The sequence below is a fragment of the Pituophis catenifer genome, unplaced genomic scaffold (assembly GCF_029215685.1).
Source record: "Pituophis catenifer annectens isolate HBS135680 unplaced genomic scaffold, rPitCat1.0.hap2 SCAF_3, whole genome shotgun sequence".
Classification (NCBI taxonomy): domain Eukaryota; kingdom Metazoa; phylum Chordata; class Lepidosauria; order Squamata; family Colubridae; genus Pituophis; species Pituophis catenifer.
Window position 1 is genome coordinate 151,704,639 of NW_027256883.1, and position 27,062 is coordinate 151,731,700.

Consider the following 27,062-nt stretch of genomic DNA (forward strand, 5'->3'; position numbering starts at 1 on the left):
CTATGTTTAAAAGTCTTGTAAATTTGATTATTTTGATGTTATCTGTAACATATTATCTGCTCCAAGTACTGACTTTTGTTTCTGCAGCAAGTAGAAAAACTGGAATTAATAGGAATGGATTTTATTTGGAAAATTGCAATGGAGTCACCAGATGAAGAAATAGCTAATGAAGCTATCCAGTTAATAATAAACTATAGTTACATTAATTTAAATCCACGATTGAAAAAGGTAATAATTCTGAATTTATTTCATGTACAATGGGTAGAGCTGTTTGATACATATATATGAGGCCAGGGTTTACCTTTTTTCTGTTTTCTTTTTTGTTTGTTTTGTGAGGGAATTTGACTTGGGAGCAAGTGCTGGTCCATGCTGCTTTGATCATTTTCACTAACTCTTCCTGTGAGCTGACAAACTCCAGATGGTTTTGTCTTCTTTAGCATGTCATCCAAATCATAGCTTGGAAAATATGCTAAACATATTGTTGATGGAGTCATCCATAGCATGTTTGCTGAATTCATAGAAAGAGTTAGCAGGAATAACAGAGAAATATGTCCTATTGTTTATATTGTTACGTTGCGTAAATATGCCAAAAGACAATGGCTAGTTGTTAACATTTACAATTTTTTGATACTTAGAAATTTACTTTGGATGCCATTTTTGGAACAAAATAGAAAATTTGAACCAGTAGTAAAAGCAAAATACATATTAACAGGCATTTAGCAATCTGATATGCTCCGTAAACACAATGAAATACAATAAACTATTAGTTGTCACATCCTAGAAGTGGGACACGAAGAAAGAAAAAAGTCTGAAAATTGTTGCTCATTGTTATGCTAGCAAATTATTAGATTAGGATGGTTTGAATTACACAAAATTTAAAAAGACAAGTGTATTAAGCCATTATTTTTCTCAATCTTACTCATGTTTACATTAAGCAATTTATGTTTTAAATAATGCTGTGTTTTCTATATATACTTAACTGATTTGTTCTTTATTATTTTAGGATTCTGTGTCACTCCATAAGAAATTCATTGCTGATTGTTATTCAAGATTAGAAGTAAGAGTTCACTTTCTAAAATAAATATCTCTTCTTTATTTCTTGTTTTATTTTGTTCTTGTACAATTCTAACGTCATAATCAAATGTTCCATAAAGTTCTTGAATATCAATAATTCTGGACAAAATTGCTCTGCCCGTTAACTACAGCATCAATGAAATATTTGCTTCATTGACACCAAAGTTTAACTATTGGCTTATATCTCCTTTTTATTTTCCCAATGTGGCCTCAGTGGTTGCTGTCATCTGAATAGCCTTGACTAGTTCAGCAATAATGTTTTCCATTGTAGGCAGCCAGTTCAGCTCTTGGTGGTCCAACGCTGACCCATGCTGTTACCAGAGCTACCAAAATGCTGACAGCAACTGCAATGCCAACTGTGGCAACATCGGTACAATCTCCTTACAGGTAAGCTTACACTTCCACAGTACGTAGACTTTATCCATGTTCCTTCTCAATTCTCAGGACTTGCATACAAAATATTTAGAAATGACTTGTGGGTGTGCAAAAAATGCCTGAAGCTCAAGGGTCCCCAAACCCCCAGTCCGTGGACCGATGCTGGCATGTCAGCAACCAGTCTGCACAAACAAGCAAAGCACCATTCGAGGGATGCAGGCAGCATGCGAAACTACATCCCCTTTGTCTGTGGAAAAACTTCTCTCCACAGAACCAGTCCCTGGTGCCCAAAAGGTTGGGGGCTGCTCAGTGATGAAATCCGAATCGGTTTGTTACCGATTTGCTGGCTGCGCATGCACGCTGCATGTCAAATGCGTGCTGCATGCGCATGCACAATGCGCACCAAACGCATGCTGTCTATGCACGCATGTGCAGAGTGCACCAAAAGGAGGCTTGGGAAGGTAAGTAGAACAGCAAGGGGGGAGATCAGCTGTGCTGCGCAATTTAGCTTTGCTAGAAAACAAACGCTAAACCCAGCAGCACAGCTGCTCATCGGAAATACCGCTTCAGAGGAACCGGTAGCTTTTTTAAACTACCGGTTCGCCCGAACAGATAGCTTTTTTTTACTACTGGTTCGTCCGAGCCGGTAGTTTTGATCACTATTGGTTCGCCCAAACTGGTAGCATTTTATCCCGGGGCTGCTGCCTTCCGTGAATGGTGGATTTTGTTTTCTAAAGAATTCCAAGAAGTAGACACTTAGCAATCCATAGATTCCAGTCATGCTTCTAGAATTAGTTGAGGGACGAGGTGTCCTTGGAGGGGACCGTTGCATACATGATGAAAGTTTAATAATATTGTGGGGCAGAGAAAATGGACACTGTGTTCTTTGTTACAGAAATATAACAATTACAAATAATGTAATCATTTCTGTCTGTGTTTTCTTTTGCAGTCAGGTAGTGAAATGCCAGAATGATAACTATATGAGTGGAGTGCAGAACTGTGACTAATAGCATTGTATGCTGGTTAATGACCGCAATAATGTTAAGGAAGGAATAGTGTTCAATTTTCACATCACATAAACTCAAAGATCTGTTTAAACTATTGCTATTTGCATATATATGGCAAATAGATTCTGTGAATAAAATAACTTTAACAATAGCAGAAATATGGCTTTTGGCTTGAAGTTTCTTCCTAATGTTCAAATATCTGTATGTTTGAGCACTAGGGAAAAAAATATCAAGCCAAAAGCCATTAAATTATATTTCTGCTATTGTTAATGTTATTTTATTCACAGAATAAAATAAAATGAATTGTTTAGACCGTGCTTCATTGCTATATTCTGTTCTGGGGCAGTTTTTGAAAGCAGAAGCCACAAAAGAGTCCTTACCAGTTTTTTTATTGTTTGCTGGGTAGCTTTTTAAAATAATTAAAATGGCTAAATTGGGCACGTGGCTAAATTCAGAGTTTTTCTTAATGCACTGTCCTATTAATTTTGTTGAAACAGGCAAACACATATTTAATTATTTGCCACCTGCAGTATTAACATATTCTCAAGCTTATGAGCATATTCCTTCTTGATACATATTTCTATTCTATTAATGTGGATGTCCTGCATCATATTTCTAACTTACTAATGTAACATATTTGTTTCCAATATTATTCTGAAATAAAAACTCATACCAAATACAAAAAATATAGAAAACTTGTACTCTTTTCTTTTCTTTTTTCTTCTTCTTTTGCTGTGAGCCATTGGACAGACTGTACATAAAGGAAGAGATAAATATTGTAATTGAATCTTCACGTGTGATATATTTCATTGATTGAAATAGTCTAGTATATTAAAATAATTGCTTCATGCTTTCTGTATGTCACTTGAGATGGAAGGGCTTTTCTACTCAATAGTAGCACTTATTTTTCTTTTAAAATATAGTTAGACTACTGCTTTTTAGAAATAGTAATAATCAGCTCCCTATTTAATTGCTACCTTGGACCTGAACACACATGTATGTATACATGTATGACTTAATACTATTTCATGGTAAGATATGTACTTATATCATATACCAGAAAACAACTCCAAGTTAATGCCACTTCTCTGAAAATGAAAATATTCTTCAGAAGCTCATTCAAATCTCTGTTATTTATTCAAAGGTCATTCAAATATACATTTTTAATAATGATTACCCAATTCAAAATCAGTTCAAATATTGTTTGAAAGTTATCTAAATCTCTGCTACTTTAAATCTCTGCTACTCTAGGTCAACAAAACTTGTAATCATTGAGAGACTGCTACTTCTGGCAGAACGCTATGTTATCACAATAGAGGTAAAAGAAACATACTTTTGTACAAATATTTTGATTTACTGAATGCTTAGTTTGTATCTGGGAATCAATTATTTAATTTCTTTTTCTATAATTGGATTCATTCTGCAGCTTAATTCAAATAAGTATAACTCAGTCCAACTTTAAGAAATCTTGCAGTGAGAATATGCAGAGAGTGGGGATTGGGGGGACGGACAAGGACAAGTGTGATTAGAAAACAGCTTTAATAGCTGCAGATTCTATACATATTTCTGTGGGCAGAAAATGCCTGACAAGAAAATTAAGACAACTGACTCCTGGAATTATCAATAATAGCTTTCAATTATCCTTTGTCACAGTTGTAAGAGTGTCATATTGGTTGCTTGTAGACCATTTTATTTAAGACATAAATTTTCATGAGCTGAAGCTGGCTTCATCAAATACATGGAATGACTTGACTAATGTGGTGTTTAAATATATTGGGATGATGAAGGGAAGGGAGGGGGAGACAGGGTGGCTATGCTAATAGACATTTCTTAGGAGGCAGAATACAAGTTCCTATCAGTAATGGGAATGTATTAAGAACCCATTGTGTATGTTGTTCTAAAATAGCTTAAAATCTCTTAATGTATACATGTATGTTGCTATGTTTCCAACTCAGTTGTTCTAGAAAAGTTTCTTTGTTCCAAACTCCCCTTTGAACTCTATGGTGGAATGTCTTGGAAGTTTAAAATACTGCTGTCAACTTGAGTTTATTCTGAGTCCGGATGACAAGCTAGTGTCCATTAATTCTTTTGTGCAAGGTCTGGCCTGTTTTTCTTGTATGTAGAATCCAGAGAGCATTGCTGACAAATGATGGCACATTAGAAGAAGACATGTGAAAGCAATTCTAACTTTGTGTGTAAAGCTTTGTGTGAAAGGGAAACATTTGTGTAGATGTGGGATAAAGTAGACAGTTGGTCTTGCTGCAAGGTATGGTTCCCGTGTTTTTTATCCTGGTGCTTGTAAGAATCTTCTTCAGGTTGGATATGCAAATATGGGCTTGCCACCAAAAACTATGAAAGTGTAACATCCAGTACTGGTTGCTGATTATTATTGGTGTGTTTGAGTAGTTGTGAATAATAACCCAGCATATTCTGTTGTTTTGCTAGTAATTTAATAGGCTCTCCCCTGGGAATTGGTCTGTGTTGATCTACACACTGATCTCACTGTGTGGATAGTTCAGCCTGATTTATTTTTGCCAGTTGAGTATCACTGCCTATTGTGTCAATATTAATGCAATTATAATGGAGAGCCTGGTTCTAAAGATTTGATTTGTTGTATGTTCTGGAGTGAAGTAGGATGTTTCCTTTAACTGCATGTTGTCATAAATGAGGCCAGTTGATTGTAGATCCTGCATGCTGCTGAAGTAATTTGAATAATATACAGTGGTGCTTAAAAATTTGTGAATCCTTTTGAATTTTTATTATTTTGCCTAAATATGACCTGTGATGTGATCTGTTCTCTATATAAGTAGCATAACTAGATAAAAAGAAACCAATTAAGCAACTGAGTCAAAACATATTCATTTATTTATTGAGGAAAATGATCCAAAAGTATATATTATTTAATTGGATTCTCTTTCAGAAAGCACTTTATATATATATTTCCTTCCCTCTATAGGATCTTTACTCTGTTCCTCGTACTATTCTACCTCATGGTGCCTCCTTTCATGGTCATCTTTTAACTCTCAATGTCACATATGAGTCTACCAAAGATACATTTACAGTAGAGGTATGTAATTTTATAGTGTGGTAATACTTCTAGGATTGCAGAATTTCCTTGTAAAAAAGAAAAAGAAATTGATTTAAGGGATAATATGTAATATGTTGAAAAACACTAGAACTTGACAGACAGCATGGAGCACTTACACTTTTCATATGGTGATGACATATGATTGTAGAATAGAATAGAATAGAATAGAATAGAATAGAATAGAATAGAATAGAATAGAATAGAATAGAATAGAATAGAATAGAATTCTTTATTGGCCAAGTGTGATTGGACACACAAGAAATTTGTCTTTGGTGCATATGCTCTCAGTGTACATAAAAAGACAAGATGCACTCGTCAAGAATCACAAGGCACAACACCCAGGTACAGTCATACGGCACAATAAGCAATCAAATCATACTAGGAAACAATCAATATAAATTGCCAGGATACAAGCAACAAAGTTACAATCATGCAGTCACAAGTGGGAGGAGATGGGAAACAATGAGAACAATGAGAAGACCAATAGCAACAGTAATGCAGCCTAATGTGAATAGTTTGACAATGTTGAGGGAATTATTTGTTTAGCAGAGTGATGGCGTTCAGGGAAAAACTGTTCTTGTGTCTAGTTGTTCTGGTGTGCAGTGCTCTATAGTGTCGTTTTGAGGGTAAGAGTTGAAACAGTTTATGTCCAGGATGTGTGGGAGCTATAAATACTTTTAACAGCTCTCTTTTTGACTCGTGCAGTATACAGGTCCTCAGTGGAAGGCAGGTTGGTAGTAATTGTTTTTTCGGCAGTTCTAATTATCCACTGAAGTCTGTGTCTGTCTTGTTGGGTTGCAGAACCAAACCAGACAGTTATAGAGCTGCAGATGACAGACTCAATAATTCCTCTGTAGAAATGTATCAGAAGCTCCTTGGGCAGTTTGAGCTTGGCGCAGAAAGAAAGAGAGTATGAATGACAAAATTATCTTTACTTTTACAGGCTCATAGCAATGAAATCATTGGAAGTGTCAGATGGAAAATAGCAAAATTATTGAATGCCCCTGTGGACAATATTCAGATCTTTGCCAACGATAGTTTGGTATGTTAATTGCTTATAAGTATATTTCAAGTTGTAATGTCTGCTAAATCTAAGAATTTTTTTTAAATATTTCAGTTAACAGTGAATAAAGATCAGAAGCTGCTTCATCAGCTAGGCTTCTCTGATGAACAATCACTTACCGTAAAAACATTGGGAAGTGGAACTCCATCAGCAAGTTCTGCCGATTCATCCAGCAGCAGTAGCAATGTGTTCAGTTCATCATACGCAATGGAACAGGTAAAGCATGAAAGACTGAAATGTGTATTTCATATTTTTCATTAAGTGTCATGGTACTGTCTGTCAGAGTTAGGTTTATGTCTATAGTGGTTATCAGTCTTCCAAGTCATGGCTGTCCCAAAGGTGCCTTGAAAAAGGTAACTGTACTTTCTTGATTTTTCTTGAAGACTTCTCATTTGTCGTCCAACTAGCTTCTTCAGTTCTAATTAACTGGTGGGGAATCCATGGAGAAGTGAAGCGTCTTCAGGAAAAGTCAAGGAAGTCCAGTTCCCCAAACCCCCAAAACTTTAACCTTAAACTGTCTACTGTTGACCTCACCCCATTCCTAAGAGGTCTGTAAGGGGTGTGCATGCATAACTGCACCAGCGTGCCTACCGTCCCTGTCCTAATATTCCTTTTACTCTTTTCATGTATTCAAATTATGTTTATACTTTTACCTGTTATCTTATATATGCTTGACAAATAAATAAATAAAAAGTTTCCTTTTTGAAAGCACCTTTGGGATAGAGTTATGTTCTAAGTGAAGAGATTACATCTTCTATCTCTCCTTTTCTAGCATTTTTTTTTTTTGCAGATACCCAATTTTTATTAAATTGGTTTTCTAAAATGAATTCTGCTCACCCATGATTTGCTCTCTAATATTGTCCCCTTTATCCAGATACAAAGTATATTGATTAATTGATTACAATAATCCTTTCATAGTACATGCATTTGGGCATCTTAGTCATTTGTTTCCTGGAAAATCCCAAATTGCTCATGAAGTTTAAAAATTACCTAGAAAGGTGGTGAAAGCTGATGTTCTGAAAGTGAGATGAACTTAAAATGAAAAACCTGTTTAAGACTTAAATAAAGTCTTACTAGAATTTCAGAAACAAGTGCATCCAAATTGTTTGAAATAATGCCAGCTATAAATAACAACGGGGAAAGTGCTAAAGTAAGAGCTGTCCCTAAAATAGTTCAAAGAGAAAAATTTCATCCCAGAACTCAGATAATTCAGATCTCAGAAATGTAATCTGCTAATTCTGTTGTTTTCACACAAAACAAAACCAGAATAGTTGTCCTGATTTCTTTGCAGATTCATATTAAGTGTTTAATTTGTGGAGATAGCTGGAAGTTGGTGTAAAAAGTTTTATGCTAGAAAAGGAAGAAAAACTATGTCTTTAAATAAAGTTTTAAATTTATGCTGCTGTGCTTGCAAATAAGATTGTTTAAAAGAGATGAAAGAACTCATAATTTATTTTTTAATCCTCAGGAAAAATCCCTTCCTGGTGTAGTAATGGCCCTTGTATACAATGTATTTGATATGCTTTACCAGCTTGCTAACCTGGAAGAGCCAAGGTAAGTTAAGTGTTGTTAATGTAGTATGGAAATGCTGTGGCTGCAGAGTTTAAAGAGCCAGATTCTTTAAAAGTATGTGCAAATACACACAGACTGTCCTCCAGCAGAAATCTAAGTACATCGTGTATTTTTTAAATTCTTCAGGATTACTTTGAGAGTTCGGAGGCTTCTTTTATTGATTCCTACTGATCCAGCTATTCAGGAAGCTCTTGATCAATTAGATTCACTCGGACGAAAGGTACCAGTTGCCAACCAGAATGATAAAAACTAATAATAATAAAGTTTTATTTGCTTCTTAACTTTTCATACCGAAATGAGTGAAAAGAGAACTAGAATGATATTAATTGTAATGATTTAGCTTGAAGCAACCTATTAGTTCTTATAGGATAAAATGTAAATTGTCACTGGCTACATTAAAATGGTTTCTGATAGTTTGGATAAAATGGAATATTGATTTTGTAAAGTGGGTACTCCCTATTTGCTCAGTATGAGTACTTCATTTCTAGAGATTCATACAGTGTGTCTAATGTGTTTACTGCCACTGGGACTGGAAAATAGTGCAGTGTTGGCATAGCTCTGCATTAGCTGGCAAGCCTCCCCTAAAAGTACAGCAGAATTTATTATCTTTAATGTATGTCTGTTTAAGTTACAGGCTCATTTAATATAATCTTAATACTCCTGGCTGAACTGCCTTCACAAGCCAGCAGCCAACAGGCACTGAATCCTAAATATATTCCATATATAATCTGAGATAGGAAAATTATTCTTAGGCAAAGCTTACTTTGGGGGAAAAAGCAGATTACAGGATAATCTATTTATAGATAATTAGTTTGGGGGCTCTGAAAAAGCAGTATATTTTGCTTAAAATGTAATGAGTGTTTTTGAAACTTCGTTAGGGCTTATAAATGCGGTATGTAAGATTGTTTTAAACACAGAGTTATTTATAATAATTTCACAGACCATGTAAGAATACCCTTCTACTCATTTTTTCTGTGCTTCTTTTTCTCTTAGAAAACACTGCTCTCTGAAACAAATGCTCAGTCTTCAAAATCTCCTTCTCTGTCTGCAAAGCACCAACACCAACCTAGTGCAGCTTCAATTCTTGAAAGTCTTTTCAGGTCTTTTGCTCCAGGAATGTCTACCTTTAGAGTGCTTTATAATCTTGAGGTAAGAATGAAATTGTGGCTAGAGAAAAGCCAAAGTCAGACATATAACACATGTTTTGCCTATCTGTACAGTTCCCATTATCTTCATGTAAGGCTAGAACAGTTTTCTGTCTTAAAAGAAAAACTGTGGGAAACTGTCAGTCAATAGAAAAGGTACTGAGTTAACCAATGCTTATTTGCTAGGAGACTTCTTAATAGCATAAAATAATACATTTATTCAATGCTTGCTATGATCGCTATAGCAAAATTTGGTAAATTTGCAATTATTCTTATTATTTATAATAATTAAGGTATTTATAATAAGTCTGGTTACTGTAATGCAGTATAGATCAATCAATCATTTTAAAATGAAACTTTTCATAAATCAGGAGTAAACAACTTAATGTAACTTAGTCTACTGCTTTGAACTATAATTTTTACAATACCTTATCTCTGGTCCAGCTGCCTGAAATGAATAAGAATTTAAGTCCTCCATTTTGAAAAGGCCCCAATTTGCCTATTTTATATTAGTGCCATGTTCTTGGTTTAGATTATCTTTTTTTACAGTCTCCTCAGAGATTCTGCAAGCAAATAACTCTTTATTGTTTGCTTTGCATTGATCATACATATCACTCATCATTTTATAATTCTGTTTTTCCATTATATTTATGTACTATAAGTATCAAAATGTCTCCTAATTGCTCCTTGAAATGAGTGTTTGGTACTGAATTAAACTTAACACATTAAAAAGCTTTGTTAATGTTCAGGAAGCTATATTATTACTTGTATTGATTCATTTCCCACTCACCATTATAACCGGTGAGTGGGAAGTGATCAAAAGGATCCTTTGAATTCAGATAATTTTTTTTAATTGCATAATATTCTGAATAGTATTCAAAAGTAGATATTGCTGCCTGTTGCCAAGTAGGAAATCATGCAAACTATTTGGTGAAATAGGTTTAATTGCACGTTTCTGAAATTATGAATATTTTTAGGTATTGAGTTCCAAGCTAATGCCTACAGCAGATGATGAAATGGCAAGAAATTGTGCCAAATCGTTTTGTGAAAACTTCCTTAGAGCAGGAGGCTTGAGGTTGGTTTTTAAATATTTCAATCAGCTGAAGGGTTACCTAAGGTCAAATTGTTGAATGTTTACAAGTCAGTTGAAATTAAATGTTGTAACTTAATTTTTGGGCAACTGTTCCGAATATTATAGGAAGATAAGTTACTTTGTCTTACTAATTCATTTGTTTATACACAATTCTTACTTTCTAAGTAGCTTTCAAACTTACATACATGGTAGTGGTCAATTTTACTGAAAGTATTTGTCCTCTCCTTTCACTTATAGGTCTTCTGTAAATAAGCTGACTATAGGGGTACCAACTACAACTGACTCTCAGTCTTTAATTTAGTCCTAACCTCTGCATAACTCTTATTGGGTTGATTTCAGAAAACAAGTCCTATTGTAAGAAAGAAAATGAAGCTGTTATTTAAAGAATTGTGTGATAAATGGAACTTGTTTTCCAAAAAATAGTTTTGCTGAAATGTGAAGCTATCATAGGTATCAAGATCACTAAGGAAACCATACTAACATTGAACATATTTCTGTATATATTTGGCAATTGACCAGTGTTTTGGCTTGTAAAACTATAAGGATTAGGCAGGGAAGAAGATGAAGATTCTCAATCATCCAGGTAGAGTTATCTGGAAGTTGAGTCCTGCAACTGGACTTCTTTTCTTCTTGGTTTGAAACATTTCACTGCTTATCCAAGTAGACTGAAGAAACTACTTGGATAAACAGTGAAACATTTCAAACCAAAAAGAAAAGAAGTCCAGTTGCCATGAGTCAACTTTCAGACATTAGACAGGGATGTTCCAAAAATGTTAACTAATTCATCTCCTACACAGCTTAGCAACTGAAGTACCAGTGAATCAGCCATTGTTCAGGGAAAGGAGAGGAAGGAAGGAGTATTACTTTGTGTATACCAAAAACTAGAATTTTACATCATTGAAAGTAGAACATTTAACTTTATGTTACTGTCCCAAATGGCAAAGGAACATAAAGTTAATTCTGCCAAAGTAGTGTAGTGGTCACATAAATCAGGGGTGTCCAACTCAAGGCCCATGGGGTGCTTAGATCTGGCCTGCAGGCCACCCTGGAAACAGCGAAGGACCGGCCCATGGTGCCTCTGCCAGCGAAAATGGAGCTCTGGAGGGCAGCCCTCCCAAGCTCTGTTTTCACTGACAGAGTGCTCAGGCCAACACAGGTGCCCCCAACACGAATGACATTGAGCTTGCCACGCCTCCCCATCCCCACCCCCAAGGTCAAACACAACCCTGATGCGGCCCTCAATGAAATTGAGTTTGACACCCCTGATGTAAATCATTTAGCAGACTTCTGTTTGTAAGAATTTTTCATGCAGTTTCATGCAGTTAAACAAGCAATGCTCAGTTTTGATACTTTATTGTAAAAAAGATCTGTCTCATTACTAGTTTTCTACACCTTTAATTCTATTATTTAAAGAAAGCTAATGGTTTTGTTTTCTAGTTTGGTAGTGAATGTCATGCAGAGAGATTCCATCCCCTCAGAAGTAGACTATGAAACCAGACAGGGAGTATATTCCATCTGTTTGCAGCTAGCAAGGTATGTGCTTGATTTGTTGAGAAATTTGTAACATGCTGAATAGTTTGATCTTAATGTAGTCAGTGCTCTTCATAGTTCAAACGGCACATTTTTTTGTTTAGGTTTTTGCTTGTTGGGCAAACAATGCCAAGTTTATTAGATGAAGATGTAGCTAAATGTGGAGTGGAAACACTTTCTTCACGCCCTTTCCGTAACGTGACTCGGCAAACTACCAGGCAGATGTCCATTTGTGGAACTCCAGAGAAGTCTTCATATCGGCAACTGTCTGTTTCAGACAGGTCCTCCATTAGAGTAGAGGAGATAATTCCTGCCGCACGAGTCGCAATACAAGTAAGTAATAGCAACAGCTCTACTAAAATAAAAGGTTACATATTTTTTGTGTAGAATGTTAATAGACTGATCACAACAGCCCTCTGATTTGTGGTTACTTGAAGTGTCACCTTGCCTTTTTATCTCAAGCAAGCAAGAATTTCCTTTTTCTTCACAGACCATGGATGCGAGTGACTTCACATCTACAGTTGCTTGTTTCATGCGACTCTCATGGGCCGCGGCTGCAGGACGCCTTGATCTGGTGGGGAGCAGCCAGCCAATAAAAGAAAGCAACACCTTGTTTCCTGTTGGGATTCGTAATCGGCTTAGCAGCTCAGGTACTGTGTTAGCTTAATTTAATTGAAAAAGCAGAGAGTTTGTTCTCCGTAAGACATTTGATTCTACCAGTAGCTAATTCAATCCAAACCTGAGAGAAATGTAAGACTGAAAAGGAAGATGCTTTTATATGATCTCTCTTTTCAATCTATTGCAGGAAGCAATTGCAGTTCAGGAAGTGAAGGGGAACCAACCACTCTACATGCTGGAATCTGTGTGAGGCAGCACTCAGTATCCACCAAAGATGCACTGATTGCTGGAGAGGCTTTATCTCTCTTGGTTACATGTCTACAACTTCGTAGCCAACAACTAGGTAAGCTTGTGGGAACCTGTTACACTTTTATATTTAATGTCAGTTCCATTAATAATTGTGCTACATAAAGTGGGTCCTATTATGTTGTGAAGATTCAATCCAACCTTCCCAAATTTTGCTTTCATCCTTTCCTTATTTCTATCAATGCTTGCTTTATGCTGTAAGAACATGTACATGTTCAAAGTCTTGGAAGTTGGTCAGCACATAATTTATATGATATAAATGCTACATACAGATAAATCCTCGACTTACAACCACAGTTGAGCCCCAAATTTCTGTTGCTAAGCAAGACAGTTGTTAAGTGAGCTTTGTCCCATTTTACAAGCTTTCTGGCCAAGTTGTTAAGGGAATCACTGAAGTTGTTAAGTTAGTATAACAGAGTTGTTAAGTGAATCTGGCTTCCCCATTGACTGCTTGTCAAAAGATTGCAAAAGATAAACATATGACATTGGGACACGGCAACTGTCATAAATGCATGCCAGTTGCCAAGCATTCAAGTTTTGATCATGTGACCAAGGGGATGTTGCACTAGTCATACGTGTGAAAAACAGTCATAAGTCACTTTTTTCAGTGCCACTATAACTTCAAATGGTCATTAAACAAATGGTTGTAAGTCGAGGACCATCTGTGTGCATATTTTCTCACATATGAATGCTAATAGTATAAAATTATGCAACATATTTTAATAAAACACCTTGAAAACATAGGATGTTTTTATCTTAGGATCTTTCTACAATCTCCCTTGTGTTGCTGATTTTATCATAGACATACTACTTGGTTCACCAAGCGCTGAGGTGAGTAGTTTGCATTTCTGTTTCAAAGATTTTTTTTTTCAGGACATTAGCAACATAAACATCTTTTACATGGACAGATCTGTATCAGGGACAAGTGATAAACATTTGCTACTGACATAAGCTACTTTTACATGATTGATACATGCTGCATATAACTCCTAGGATAAGAGAGGTGCACTTGGGCGAGGACACACATACATTACAATATTTTAAAGGTTATTAATACATGTATACAAGTTTAAAATCAAAATTATATTTGCTTCATGCAGAGTGACAGCATTTCCTGTATAGAGAAAATTATCCAGTTAAAAATGTTCTAACATAGTTATTAAATAAAATAAAATAGTTCTATTTAATTTTACTGTTAGCATAGTAGTATAGTTTGTTTGTTTGTTTGTTTGTTTGTTTGTTTGTTTGTTTGTTTGTTTGTTTTTAAAGTTATCAATTGATTTCTGGTTTGCAGACCATTAGCAAGGGAGACTGTAATGATTGGGTAGTAGAACTGCCAATCAGAATTTCGAAACAAAAAAGGAGCTTAGTGGGGGTAGCATAATAAAAAGATAGTACAATAAAAGAAATGAGCTGTAAAAGGCATTTCAAATGAATCCATGCTAAAAAGTTTAGCTTAATGTGCAGTGAGCAAAATGTGAAGTTGGTTTTCCAGATTCCTAAAGCACTTCTGTTTCAAAAGGTTTGTGACCAGATATTTGCTTTTATTTTTTCCAGATTCGTCGTGTTGCCTGTGATCAATTATATACCCTTAGTCAGACAGATACATTGGCTCATCCTGAGGTTCAGAAACCCAACCAATTTCTCTTGAGTGTCATTCTTACAGCCCAGCTGCCCCTTTGGTCACCTACCAGCATCATGAGAGGAATCAACCAGAGGTAAGCTGGAGACATGAGTTAAATAGAGTTAAACATAGCATTTGTCTGAAATGTATACTTAAATGAAAATAACTCGGCCAGAGAAGCAAAATACCTAAGTGCTAGAAGTGAACTGAATGTGTTCAATCTCCTGTGGAAACAATGCCATCATATAGAAATTGTTGGGCCCTAATATACCCATTTCTTCATGTAAGATCTTTTTAAATGGAGAGTTGAAGAAAGTAATTTGTGATAGCCTTTTGCCAAGTTAATGTATTCTTAACTATGTGACTGTATAATATGCACAAACAAAATAGGTCAAGCTAATAATTTTGAATTGGATTCCTTCCCTTTATTCTAAATAGCTTCCAATTAGTGTGGTAAAATAATTTAAATACAAAATAAGATATTAAATCTTGAAGTCAAAACAATATCAGCAAAAAATAATTGTCGTGGAAAACAGACAGAAGACGGACTTTAAACTGATTTCACATTTGTGGAATATTACCTGTACCCATTTCAGATGGGAAGACAGGGATATGGTACAAAGATTATGCAATAGCTTTAGCTTTGGTAAATAAGTGATGTTACAGCCATTTATGATTTTCAGTACTATCAGGCATGATGTCCTACAAGGTTGATTTACTATGGTTGTTGTGTTCTTGTCAGGCTCTGCCCAGAATGGGGTGCTGTGGAAGGATTGTTGAACAGCTAGACCGTTATTATCCTTTGGTATAATATAAGAATCATTGAATGAGTGGTTGTTAAGTAAGGACTATGTGTATAATTTAAATTGAACTAGAAAAAAGGGGACCTAGTTTCAGGTCCACCTTCACCTGTAAAAAGTCACTAGGTAACTTTAAGATAATTATCTCTCAGCCCAATTTATCCATGGTTTAGTATATTAATATTATTGAAAATAGATTCTTGTCTTTTGCTGTTCTATGACCGTAATAAACTTTATATGAGAAAACAATGTATGTATAAATAAAGATTTCTACAAATTATGTCATATGCTTATAAGAATCATAATATTAATTGCTTGAATTCATTTTTAGACACTTGTCCCAATGTACAGAGTACTTTGATCTTAGATGCCAATTATTGGACGATCTTACATGTAAGTAGTGGAAACAAAAACTACTTTAAATAGCAAAAGAAAATGTTCTTTATAAAAAAAAAATAGAATTCTAGGTATACAACAACCAAAATCTTTTATTCTGAAAAAGCCAACTAAAACTATTTTATTCTTACAATGTTTCCTTGTGAACTTTGTCTTAAACGCTCTGTCATTTAGTTCAAAATCCACAGTTTATATTTATCCTGAATAAACAGAAGAATAACAGTATTTGTTAATCCCACTTTTAAGGCTAAGGAAATAAACTCTTCTATCTTGTTGATAGAAATAACATCTTTATAGAGCTTTAATAAGTAGCTAGAATAATTCTGAGATTCTTTAAACTAACTATACATAAGATATTATACATACATACATATATACATACAGTTATATAGTTATATAAACTATATGAGTAAATGGAAAAACTATACCTTTTCAATAACTATTTCTAAAATGATTTTTAAGATGTGAAATTATTGTAATAATGTAAATAGTCATATTTGATTCTGGTAACAGAACCACAGGTTGTACTATCTGAAAGATCTCAGTCGTGTCATTTTTAAGGAGTGGAACTACATTAATTTTTAAACTAAATGCTTGCTTTATGTCACATGCCTTAAATTAGCATTACTGTTGATTTCAATTATGTTTCTGTTTGGGCTACTTGAATATAGTGGTGTGGTTAATATTTTCCTTCTCCCTTTCCTTTGTTTGATTTCTATCACATAGCTTCAGAAATGGAACAATTAAAAATTAGTCCAGCTGCCATGTTGGAGGATGAAATCACTTGGTTGGATAATTTTGAACCTACTCGTGCAGCTGAGTGTGAAACCAGTGAAGCTGACAATGTGTTATTGGCAGGACATTTAAGACTTATTAAGACTCTTCTCTCACTTTGTGGAGCAGAAAAGGAAATGTTAGGTAACTATTCATGTTTTAATTGCATTGTAATTCAATGCAATTGAATTATTTACTCTTTTGCACAGTTGAATGTAAATACAACTTTGGTTAAAAATTATGACATTCTGCTACTATCAGTATCATCTTTGACTTATTATGTGGAAGCTTGCAGGTAAATCTTTATTTACAAAACCAGGGAGTGCTGCTGTATGGGAATTTTACTTTTTCAGCACGGTGTGTAAGATGCTACGATCATACAGTGCACTAAATCAAATACAAACAAGTTTATTTCTATTCAGTTATTTCTGTGTTTGTATCTGTGTTTGTGTCTGTGTGTATGTATATAATTTAGATACATAAAGATATAAACACAATAAAAGTTTTGTAAGAAATCTGTGCAAATGCGATTAAAATATTATTTCCAGGATAGATACCTAGAGAACAAAAGGGGTGGCCTTTAGAATAGCATTCCAAGTCCCACTAGAAAAATATCAAAGTTCCTCCTTCAAAGTCAATGGAAGATTTCTGACAGAGGCATCCCCTGCATATTTCCTGCCTCTGAACATTTGAAAAGTCCTCCATCCCCAAGGTAGATAATCTGCTATACTTAAAATGCTGACAAGAGTTTTACATTTGATCAAGAGCTAGTATTCCCTCCTATTGTGCCTGTTTGGATGGTTGAACTGAAATTCAAACATTGCCAATACTTAACAGTTTTTCTAACTTTAATGGAACATTTTAATATGATATAGGATAAATACAGGTAGTCCTCAAATTACAATGGTTTGTTTACTGGCCATTTGAAGTTACAACATCACTGAAAAAAGTGATGTATGACCGTTTTTCACACTTGCAGCATCCCTCTAGTCATGTGATCAAAATTCAGATGCTTGGCAACTGACTCATATTTATGGCAATTGCAGTATCCTGGAATCATGTGATCCTCTTTTGTGTCTTTCAGACAAGCGAAGTTAATGGGGAAGCCAGATTTGAACCTGGAAAACTATGAGAAATACATGTTCTTTGATTACCAGTGTATCTAGCCATATACCAGTCTGTTCTATAAATGCTTTCTGCAAATATGTTAATGCTTAGCTGGTAATAATAGTTTTGCTTTTTTTTTTACATAGGTTCATCTTTGATCAAACCATTATTAGATGACTTCCTCTTCCGAGCATCTAGGATTATCCTGAATAGTCATTCTCCCGCTGGCAGCATTGCTGTTACTCAACAAGATTTTCACCCAAAGTAAAGCATATATTAGTGTATTGATGGTAGTAAAGAATAGTGTAGGGTATGGGGTGTATTATGTTACTTGTTCAATCAGCTAAATCAAAATGGGGCATTTTCATTTTTAAATTTCTGCATTTCCTATCATTCACTCCATTACCTTCATTCTGAAATCACTAACTAAAATAAATGTCCTCAAAAAGGTTACTAAGGAGTTTCATGATATCGTCATTATAAATCAGTCCTAGGTCATTTATTAATATTTACCTACTTTAATAAATACCTTTGCTGAATGAAGTTAAGCTGGTTGTCAGAAGAGAGAGCTCCCTTAGCTATGATAGCCTGCTTGTGCCTCGCTATTCTTCGGAACCAAGCAAAAATATTCAATGGTTCGTGTAGATAGAATGTGGAATGGATGTTAAATTTCATTGTGCTTTTAATTTTTGTAATTCTCTTGTTCTTGTAATCCAACTAAAATATTTAGGATTGAATAAATTAAAAATATGCTAAATAAATAGTATTTTCTGGATGTGTAGAGAAATAACCTTTAAAGATTTGTTTTATTCCATATTCTCAATTTTATATCACTTCATTTATCCAAATCTATTGCTATTTCTAAATAGTAATTTATTTTACTCCAATTTGATGATTTTTAATTATCATGTATATTTCTAGATTTCTTACAGTATAAAGTACAGCTTCCAGAGCACCCTGGAAACTGTTCATAGGGTAATGTTTTTGACATCTTGATAATTTCCATCAAGTTTGATTTAGACAAATCACTCAAGCAGTTCATACTGAAAAAAGGTTACCAAGTCATCAGTTAATGTTACCGTATTAATATTGGTATGGAATTCAATTCCTCCCCATTTCTGAGATCAAATGTGCAGAATCAAATGGTAACTGTGGCCCATGACCCAATAAAAGTTGTCCACTCTTAATTACATCCTCCACCAGATATTACTTTATAAAGTGGAATCAATAATAACTATCTCCTTGGTCTGCATGTACAGTACAGCAGCTTTAACTCATCCAGGAAATTAAATTTATGATTTTAGAATTGCTTTGAACAGAAAGGCACTAAACCTCAATTGATTCTCTTTGGAAACAGATTATGATATTTTACAAGTATTAACAGCTGAATATTGACTATGAATAATCGATTCCTTTGTTTTAGGTGCAGTACGGTGAATAGTCGCTTGGCAGCATATGAAGTTCTGGTAATGTTGGCTGATAGTTCACCCTCAAATCTTCAGCTTATTACGAAAGAATTGCTTTCTATGCATCACCAGCTTGATCCAGCTCTTTCCAAGGAATTTGATGTAAGTAAACTGACTTTTTTAGTGCAAACAGTAATACTTATCAGAGATTTACATAAAAATATATTCAATAAAATTAATATGGAGAAGTTCCATACTTAAAACAAATATTTCAATCAGCAACATTAGTTCTTTGTAAATTACATCTATTCTTCTATGTTACAATTTTTTCTTCTTACTTGCCTCTACCCTCAGTATCTCCCACCTGTAGATGGTCGATCCATTTTTGGATTTGTGGGGCTAAAGAATGGTGGAGCTACCTGTTATATGAATGCAGTTTTCCAACAACTGTATATGCAACCAGGTCTACCTGAGGTAATATTTCTTATTCACAGTCTTGTGAAAAATGCTTTTAACAAGCCTGTTAACTATATACATAGACGTTTCTCAGGAAGGAAAGAGAGCTATATAAAACTATGATGATAAGCAGCAACTTGAAATTGACCCATGTTAACAACTGGTTAACAGACTAGGTCTGTCCTGGGATAGTCAAACGTGATTGAGTGCTAAGGTAAGGAAGAAAAATTAAATTTGATTCTCCAGTTGTTTAATATGAATACAGGGCAAACAGCTATCTTTTTATTTTATTTTATTTTGTGTTTTAGTACTATAAAATGAATTTAGTAAGGAATCTGCAGGATTGAAATAAGAATCGGAGAGTTTTTAAGTAGGCTCTTTTAAACATTTCAATTTTAAATGCCTGTTGGATTTAGTGGCCTCCTATGGTAGAAAATAAATGCCAAATTGGGAGAATTTTGTGCAAAAATAAGGGGCATTCATAAGGAATGATGATATTCCTTCCTGAGCTGATTGTCAAGGGTTGCAGTAGAGATGTGAGGCATGGATTTAGTTTTTCACAAAAAAAAACCACTAGTCCAAGATAGCTGGCTGATGACGAACCTATGGCACGCGTGCCAGAGGTGGCATGCAGTGCCCTCTCTGTGGGCATGCTAGTCCTCACCCCAGTTCAGCTCTGCTGCACATACGCACGCGCCTCCCACCGACCAGCTGGTTTTCAGGTCTGCAACGCATGGGAGGACACATGTGGGGGCTGTCTGCGGGCACGAGGGGCGGGTGGGAATGCAGCATGCATTGCATTTTGGGGGTTTGCGCATGCTTTGGGCACTCGGTCTGGAAAAGGTTAGCCATCGCTGTTTTAACAGATTATGACATAACTGCTCAGGATGAGAAACAGATGACAATGAGACAGAGCCATGTTACTTAAAACAAAGGTTCTTTCTGTCACCAAGATGTTAATGTTAATGCTAACCTATGATTTTCTGATAACAATATGAACAAAGCTCATGATTATCAGTGGATCCAAGGGTTTGTACCGGAACATTATAATTAATTGCTTCAGTGGCATAATGAATACAAATAATGTATACTAACTTAGAAATAAATATTGTTGCATTTTCAATAAACACTATTAAATTTATTTCTAAAGGCATTGCTTTCAATTGATGATAACATGGACAATCCTGATGATAATGTATTCTATCAAGTTCAGTCCCTCTTTGGTCATTTAATGGAAAGCAAGCTGCAATATTATATACCGGAAAACTTCTGGAAGGTATTACTGTTTTTTAAGTATGAATCCTTTTTTTTTTCCCTTTCTTTTTTTCTCATCATGATTTAAAATGATAATTCAGATCACAGCATTTTGAAAAAACAGTAATGTTTTGAAGGATTCACACTTAATTTTAGTTAGCCCTACTTATAATCTCTCAGTGATACAGAATCCTAATGTTTGTTTGTTTGTGTTTGTTTGTTTGTTTGTTTGCTTAAATTTATTAGCCTCCCACCTGCAAATAGACTCAAGTAGTATTCTTTTCTTTAGTATAATTCTCACAAGGAGAATCCATTCTCAGGAGAATGGATATTTTCTCATAAAAAGAGTTGGGTAAAGATAAGAAGGCACTTTTCTCTTCCTGTTTCGATTGGCTTGCTTAGTGCATTCTAGTGACATTTACAGATCTTGAAGCATTTAACTGAGTGGATAACATCTATATTTTATAGATCTTTAAGATGTGGAACAAAGAGCTTTATGTTCGTGAACAGCAAGATGCTTATGAATTCTTCACCAGCCTTATAGATCAAATGGATGAATACCTTAAGGTGAATTACACTTTTGGTACATTGGTATAGTAATTCAGTGTCATTGTTTCAATGAATGTATACTTAATCTGCTATTGGCCTTTCAATCTCTTACAGAAAATAGGAAGAGACCAGATCTTTAAAAACACCTTTCAGGGCATATATTCTGATCAGAAAATCTGTAAGGATTGTCCTCACAGGTAAGTGAAGATCAGGTGTCACAAGATAGAACAAATCTCAGTCTCCGCATACTGAAAATCTATAGGTGAAGAAAGAGATCCACTATTGTAAACTTATGCATGGCAAACACAAAAATCTCTATTTTTATCACTCTGCCATTGGTACCAAATGAAATCTTTGGATACACCAATTCAAAGCTGTTGCATTTCTTGACTTTCTAGAATTAAGGTGGAGGTGGGGGGAGGATATGTATACAGATCCTGGAATGGCATACTTCCTTTTTAGGTATTTTAATATGGAAAAAGGAAAAACTAGAGAAAAAGGAGAAAAGAAAAAGCATGCCATATACAAGTGGTACAATTCAGCAGTTTGCCATCCTTTTAATAAATAATAAAGGTGATTACTGAAATAGATAAAATCTTACAGCATTGTTGACATATAGGATACAATTGTGAATGCTTTGTTTTTGTTTAAATGTCTTAATATTCTTTTTTTGTTTTATATTGTAGGTATGAACGAGAGGAAGCCTTTGTAGCTCTCAATTTAGGGGTCACTTCATGTCAAAGTCTAGAAATTTCACTGGATCAATTTGTTAGAGGAGAGATCCTGGAAGGAAGTAATGCATACTACTGTGAAAAATGTAAAGAAAAGGTAATACTTCTACCTTATCTAAAAAATGAAATCTTTATTCAACTTTTCTTCAGGGTTAAGATGACATGCATAGAGAGGTCCCTTATTTTTTTTCCTTACAATTACCTTGAATAGTAGTGAATCTTTAAGATTTCCTTTTGATTTTCAGGCTGAAAAAGAATATGAAACATTGTCATAAGACCATTTCCAACCTATAGCTTCCTGTTTGTGTCCTTTGTTTTCAATCCTGTATTTATATATATATTTCTAATCACTGAAAATTTGTAGAAATCAACACTTTTAACTTTCTTGCCATGATTACTAAAAATCTTCGATTTTTCATTTTATTTTTATATTTGGGAATTAATTTTGGTTTCCTGCCAGATGAAAATAATTATTTTATTTATACATTTTCAGTAGACATATTAAAGACTTCAATGGATTCATTGAATTTAAGAACTATTTCTTTAAAAATGCTGCAAAAAGAAAGGAAATTAACACAAATGTGGAACAAATTTAAAATCTATATGGGTAAAATAATAAAATTCCTATAGACAAACAGTGGACCAAAATAAATATTTCACCAAAACTTTGGTTTATTTTTTAAGAGAACTACTGTGAAACGGACCTGCATTAAAGCTCTACCCAGTGTATTGGTAATACACCTCATGAGATTTGGATTTGACTGGGAAAGTGGACGTTCCATAAAATATGATGAACAGATCAAGGTAAGCTTATCGTGTTTATATTTGTCTAATTACATATTTAGGGGTAATATGGTCTTTATTTTTATGATCTCTTCTATATCAAATATACGCATATCCTGTCTATATTAGAATACGTGCATGGACTAGTAATGTTAAAGATTAAAAAAACCTTCTGCCTAAAGATATGTGGTGGTGGTGGTGGTGGTGATGATTTTAAAAAATGCAATAACTTTTTTCTATAGATATAAAATAATTGGTTGTGGCTTTATTTTTAAATTAAAGTTCTTAGTTTGCCTCTAAAGGTCATTTTGAAAAAGCTAGGCAGAGTTTGGAGAAACTGAAAATGGTATGAATTTCTCCAACCAGTAAAGTAATTTATTTTATTCTATCTTCAACTTGGTTTTATACATTTTGCATAATTGAAGAATGTTTATTAACATGCAACCTACTTCAGGTTTAAATTTAATCTGTTTCATTTTAAACAGTTCCCTTGGATGCTGAATATGGAACCCTATACAGTTTCAGGAATGGCTCGCCAAGATTCTTCTTCAGAAGTTGGTGACAATGGACGAAATCTAGATCAGGGATGTAAAGGGTCTCCACAGAAGAAAGTGGCTCCTTCAGAAAACTATGAACTGGTTGGTGTAATTGTGCACAGCGGTCAAGCCCATGCAGGCCACTACTATTCTTTTATAAAAGATAGGAGGTAATTGGAAATAACTCTATTCACATGCATAGTAGTCAGATGGTCATTTGCTAGATTAAAAGCAGTGAGGTCATCAGGTGTTGAATTATAAATCTTTTTTGGCAGTAATTTTTATGTAGCACACCAAGCATTAGAAAAATCCTCCCTGAACTAATGCCACCAGATTAGATTAATATTTTCCTATTAACTGATTGCCTAGGGCTGTTCATGAAGCTATAGATGTAAAGACAGGTGTGAAATTCAGTGTATGTTGGTAAACTAGAATATTTGTATGTTCATAAACATTTATGTTTTGCAAACTTGGTTTGACAGAAGATAGATTATATAACACTCTTTTTCAGAGTGCCAATGTTATGTATGCAAAGTAACATAGCTATACAAAAGAGTTATTGACAGCCTCGAAGATACCACTAGATTTCTAGAAACCCCAGAAATGCAACAAACAATAAAAGTAATCTTCAGAATCCACAAAGACTTAATAAATCTGATGAATGTTGATTGGGGATGAGGGAGTGAATGGGACTGAAAACCAGAAAAATAGCATTTAAAATATAAGTTGTGGTAAAGTTTTCTTTTAATGTATCACCTGAAACATTTAAAGCACCCTGTTCAAAAATTAATGTAGTCTCTCTCTTTCCCCCCCCCCCCCCTGTAACCACAGGGGAAGTGGAAAAGGAAAATGGTATAAATTTAATGACACTGTTGTTGAAGAATTTGATCTTAATGATGAAACTTTGGAGTATGAATGTTTTGGAGGAGAGTATAGACCAAAGGTTTATGATCAGTGTAAGTATAAGCCTACATTTTAATTATCTCTTACAAATATATTTAGCATATTTTAATCTCCTTATTAGGAATGATCATTTGAAAAAAAACTTTAATCAAGTCTTGAAACTGACAAATGTGGCTATTATATATAGCTTAATTAGGTTACAAATTCATTTTATCGAATAGACAACAAAAAAATAAGTACAAAAAAATAGTTGATTCGGGGTTAAAAATGTAATAAACTGTATAGCCAGATGAGCAATGTAACCTGCCATGCTATGTTTCTACCCCAGAAATCTTAATAAGTACGATACATCATTAGCGTTGGTTGTGCCAAAATTAATGGGACTTCAGGAATAAACTGGGGAAGGCAGATTTCTGTTTAGTCCTCTCTAGATGGGACACACAGCTATTAGAGTGTTTTTACTACAGCCACCATTATCATTACCATGAGAAACTACTTTATGAAAATATACTTAATGTGTACTCTTACTAAGGAAATCAGATCTCCCAATCTGAATATTTCCTTCCTTCCCTCTTTCATTTCTTCTTCAGCAAACCCATATCCTGATGTTCGCCGTCGCTACTGGAATGCCTACATGCTCTTCTATCAACGAGTCTCTGAACAGAACTCCCCAGTCTTGCCAAAGAAAAGTCGAGTCAGTGTTGTGCGCCAAGAAGCTGAGGATCTCACCTTGTAAGCTTCCTTATCCTTAAATTCCAGCATTTGATTCATGTGCAGAATTTCAGTACTTCTGACTCCAAAATTAAAGTTATCATGTCCATATAGGACAAAACCTATTTAGAAGGGTATCCTTGAGCCTGTGTCTGACTACACATAATCCCAGGACAAGTTGCAACATGTTTAGAGCGTGGAGAAAGAGAAGTTTGAAAATAGATACTGAAGAAAAGAAAAGGGTTTCCTAATTTATAATACTCAAACTTCTCCTTATCTATATAGTTTTTTTTTTCTTCGTGAGGAAGCAAGCAAGTTTTGAGTGCTATCTAAACCCATGGGTCTAGCCATCAGAATCCTCAGCCAATCACAGCAATATTTTAATTTGACAGATGGCTTCCTGGCAGCTAGTGATTCCGACCGTGACATTTAGTTATATTAACAAGTTTTTGCCTTGGCTGTAAATGTGGTTGACCACGTTAGCGATGCAGTGTTTTTATCCATTCCTTTAGATTTCTGTCCTTTTAAAATATGTATTTCTTGTCCTATACTAACCTCAAACGAATCACCAGATTTATTTATGGAGTGATAAACCTCACAAATTCACAAAAATGTGCAAAGAGGTGAGAGTTCCTCTGATATGGAGGATTGTTGTATAATCTATACGTATTTAATATAGGACAGGACTGAGTTCCCTTACAAGCTGTGCAATCAGGTGTACAATGCAGGATGAATGCTAAACTTGAAGTATGGAAACTGATGGACAATTATGTTCGTAATATTTTCTTCAGGTCTGCTCCATCTTCTCCAGATATTTCACCACAATCATCTCCACGGCCCCACAGACCTAGTAGTGACCGTCTGTCCATTTTGACTAAATTGGTCAAAAAAGGAGAGAAAAAAGGCTTATTTGTGGAGAAGATGCCAGTTCGAATATATCAGGTAAGCCATAATTACAGCAGCTGGATACGTTGTTAAAAAGTTAGGTTTTCATGTTCATTTGCTGAAGTATAAATATATAGTAGTTTCAGTTCTGAAACAAACCACTAATAATACTGGAAATTTACATTTTGCTCATTATCAAAAATTGATCTTACTAGCTTGCTTCAGTTAATTTAAAGCACATGCTTTAAGATGCTGTTTGAAGAATCCATGCGTGTTTATAATGACATTGCTACAATCCTTTAGCAGTCCAAAGCATTTACCATCACAAGCATTTAACAAAAGCAAAAATCTTGTGTTAATAAGAAAGGAAAAGATGTAGAAGACAAGGAGAATGACCAGTATATATATATTGGTAGCTACTCATAAAGAATACCTGAAGTAAAATTGAAAGAATAGTTAAGATCAAAAGCTTTATTTAGTATAAACAAAATCTTGTTTACACCAACAGTACCTTTCCATAACTTTCTGCCCTTGAAAAACATCTTAATGGAGTGAAACCAGTGAACTACATGCAGGAAAATGAAGGTCTAGTTTAATTAGGACTGAAAAGCCCAAAATATATGTCAGAAGTATAAACGGATAAAACAAAAGTTAGTGTGGGTGCATATGATAAAAGAAGGAAGGCATAGACTTATTTACATTCTTTTTTAGTATCTTGCATAATCCAGTTTATTGTGAAAGGAAATGGTATGCTTGTTAGGCATGTATGAAGCACTATAAAAAAGTTTTTAGTGAGATTTCTAATATATGTATATATAGCTTCTGAATAACCTGTACTCCTACCATAATATTTTTATTGCTCATACAGTATCATATTTTTAAATTAATTCCTTGATACTGATTTATTACATGTTGCTTTTCAGATGGTGAGAGATGAAAACCTGAAATTTATGAAGAACAGGGATGTCTACTGCAGTGACTATTTTAGTTTTGTTCTGTCATTAGCTTCATTAAATGCTGTGAGTAGTGAATTTAATATTTCAGTTATTAAGTCCATGCAATATCGGATATGCTAACCTGTGAACTCAGACAAAGTGGACAGGCTAGTCCCTAGAATTATCTCAGCAGGCTCTTCCAAGCTCCTTCAGAGATCTGGAGAGCTATGGTCACCAGATCTCATAGGTTATCAATATTTTGCAAAGATTGTGCCAACAGGCTTGAAAGACGTGCTGCATGGTTCTAGTTATTCTGCATAATTATTGCCCAATCCTAAATA

At 34.6% G+C, this 27,062-nt stretch overlaps 1 protein-coding gene across 1 annotated transcript in view; it reads left to right on the forward strand.

Annotated features, from left to right (window-relative positions):
- Positions 1-27,062, forward strand: part of USP24 (ubiquitin specific peptidase 24) — a 77,047-nt gene that overhangs the window by 37,032 nt on the left and 12,953 nt on the right. The window contains exons 21-52 of the mRNA XM_070941302.1: positions 88-228; positions 1,004-1,057; positions 1,346-1,461; positions 3,708-3,774; positions 5,413-5,523; positions 6,488-6,586; positions 6,662-6,823; positions 8,076-8,161; positions 8,306-8,399; positions 9,173-9,328; positions 10,302-10,399; positions 11,855-11,950; positions 12,052-12,280; positions 12,438-12,597; positions 12,753-12,908; positions 13,632-13,702; positions 14,429-14,589; positions 15,627-15,688; positions 16,418-16,609; positions 17,719-17,836; positions 18,996-19,140; positions 19,333-19,452; positions 20,585-20,710; positions 21,157-21,255; positions 21,352-21,434; positions 21,924-22,065; positions 22,653-22,772; positions 23,237-23,457; positions 24,119-24,243; positions 24,781-24,922; positions 25,693-25,843; positions 26,710-26,805. Of these exons, the coding sequence (XP_070797403.1) occupies positions 88-228; positions 1,004-1,057; positions 1,346-1,461; positions 3,708-3,774; positions 5,413-5,523; positions 6,488-6,586; positions 6,662-6,823; positions 8,076-8,161; positions 8,306-8,399; positions 9,173-9,328; positions 10,302-10,399; positions 11,855-11,950; positions 12,052-12,280; positions 12,438-12,597; positions 12,753-12,908; positions 13,632-13,702; positions 14,429-14,589; positions 15,627-15,688; positions 16,418-16,609; positions 17,719-17,836; positions 18,996-19,140; positions 19,333-19,452; positions 20,585-20,710; positions 21,157-21,255; positions 21,352-21,434; positions 21,924-22,065; positions 22,653-22,772; positions 23,237-23,457; positions 24,119-24,243; positions 24,781-24,922; positions 25,693-25,843; positions 26,710-26,805 (3,999 nt within the window). The remainder of the gene's footprint in view (positions 1-87; positions 229-1,003; positions 1,058-1,345; positions 1,462-3,707; positions 3,775-5,412; positions 5,524-6,487; positions 6,587-6,661; positions 6,824-8,075; positions 8,162-8,305; positions 8,400-9,172; positions 9,329-10,301; positions 10,400-11,854; positions 11,951-12,051; positions 12,281-12,437; positions 12,598-12,752; positions 12,909-13,631; positions 13,703-14,428; positions 14,590-15,626; positions 15,689-16,417; positions 16,610-17,718; positions 17,837-18,995; positions 19,141-19,332; positions 19,453-20,584; positions 20,711-21,156; positions 21,256-21,351; positions 21,435-21,923; positions 22,066-22,652; positions 22,773-23,236; positions 23,458-24,118; positions 24,244-24,780; positions 24,923-25,692; positions 25,844-26,709; positions 26,806-27,062) is intronic.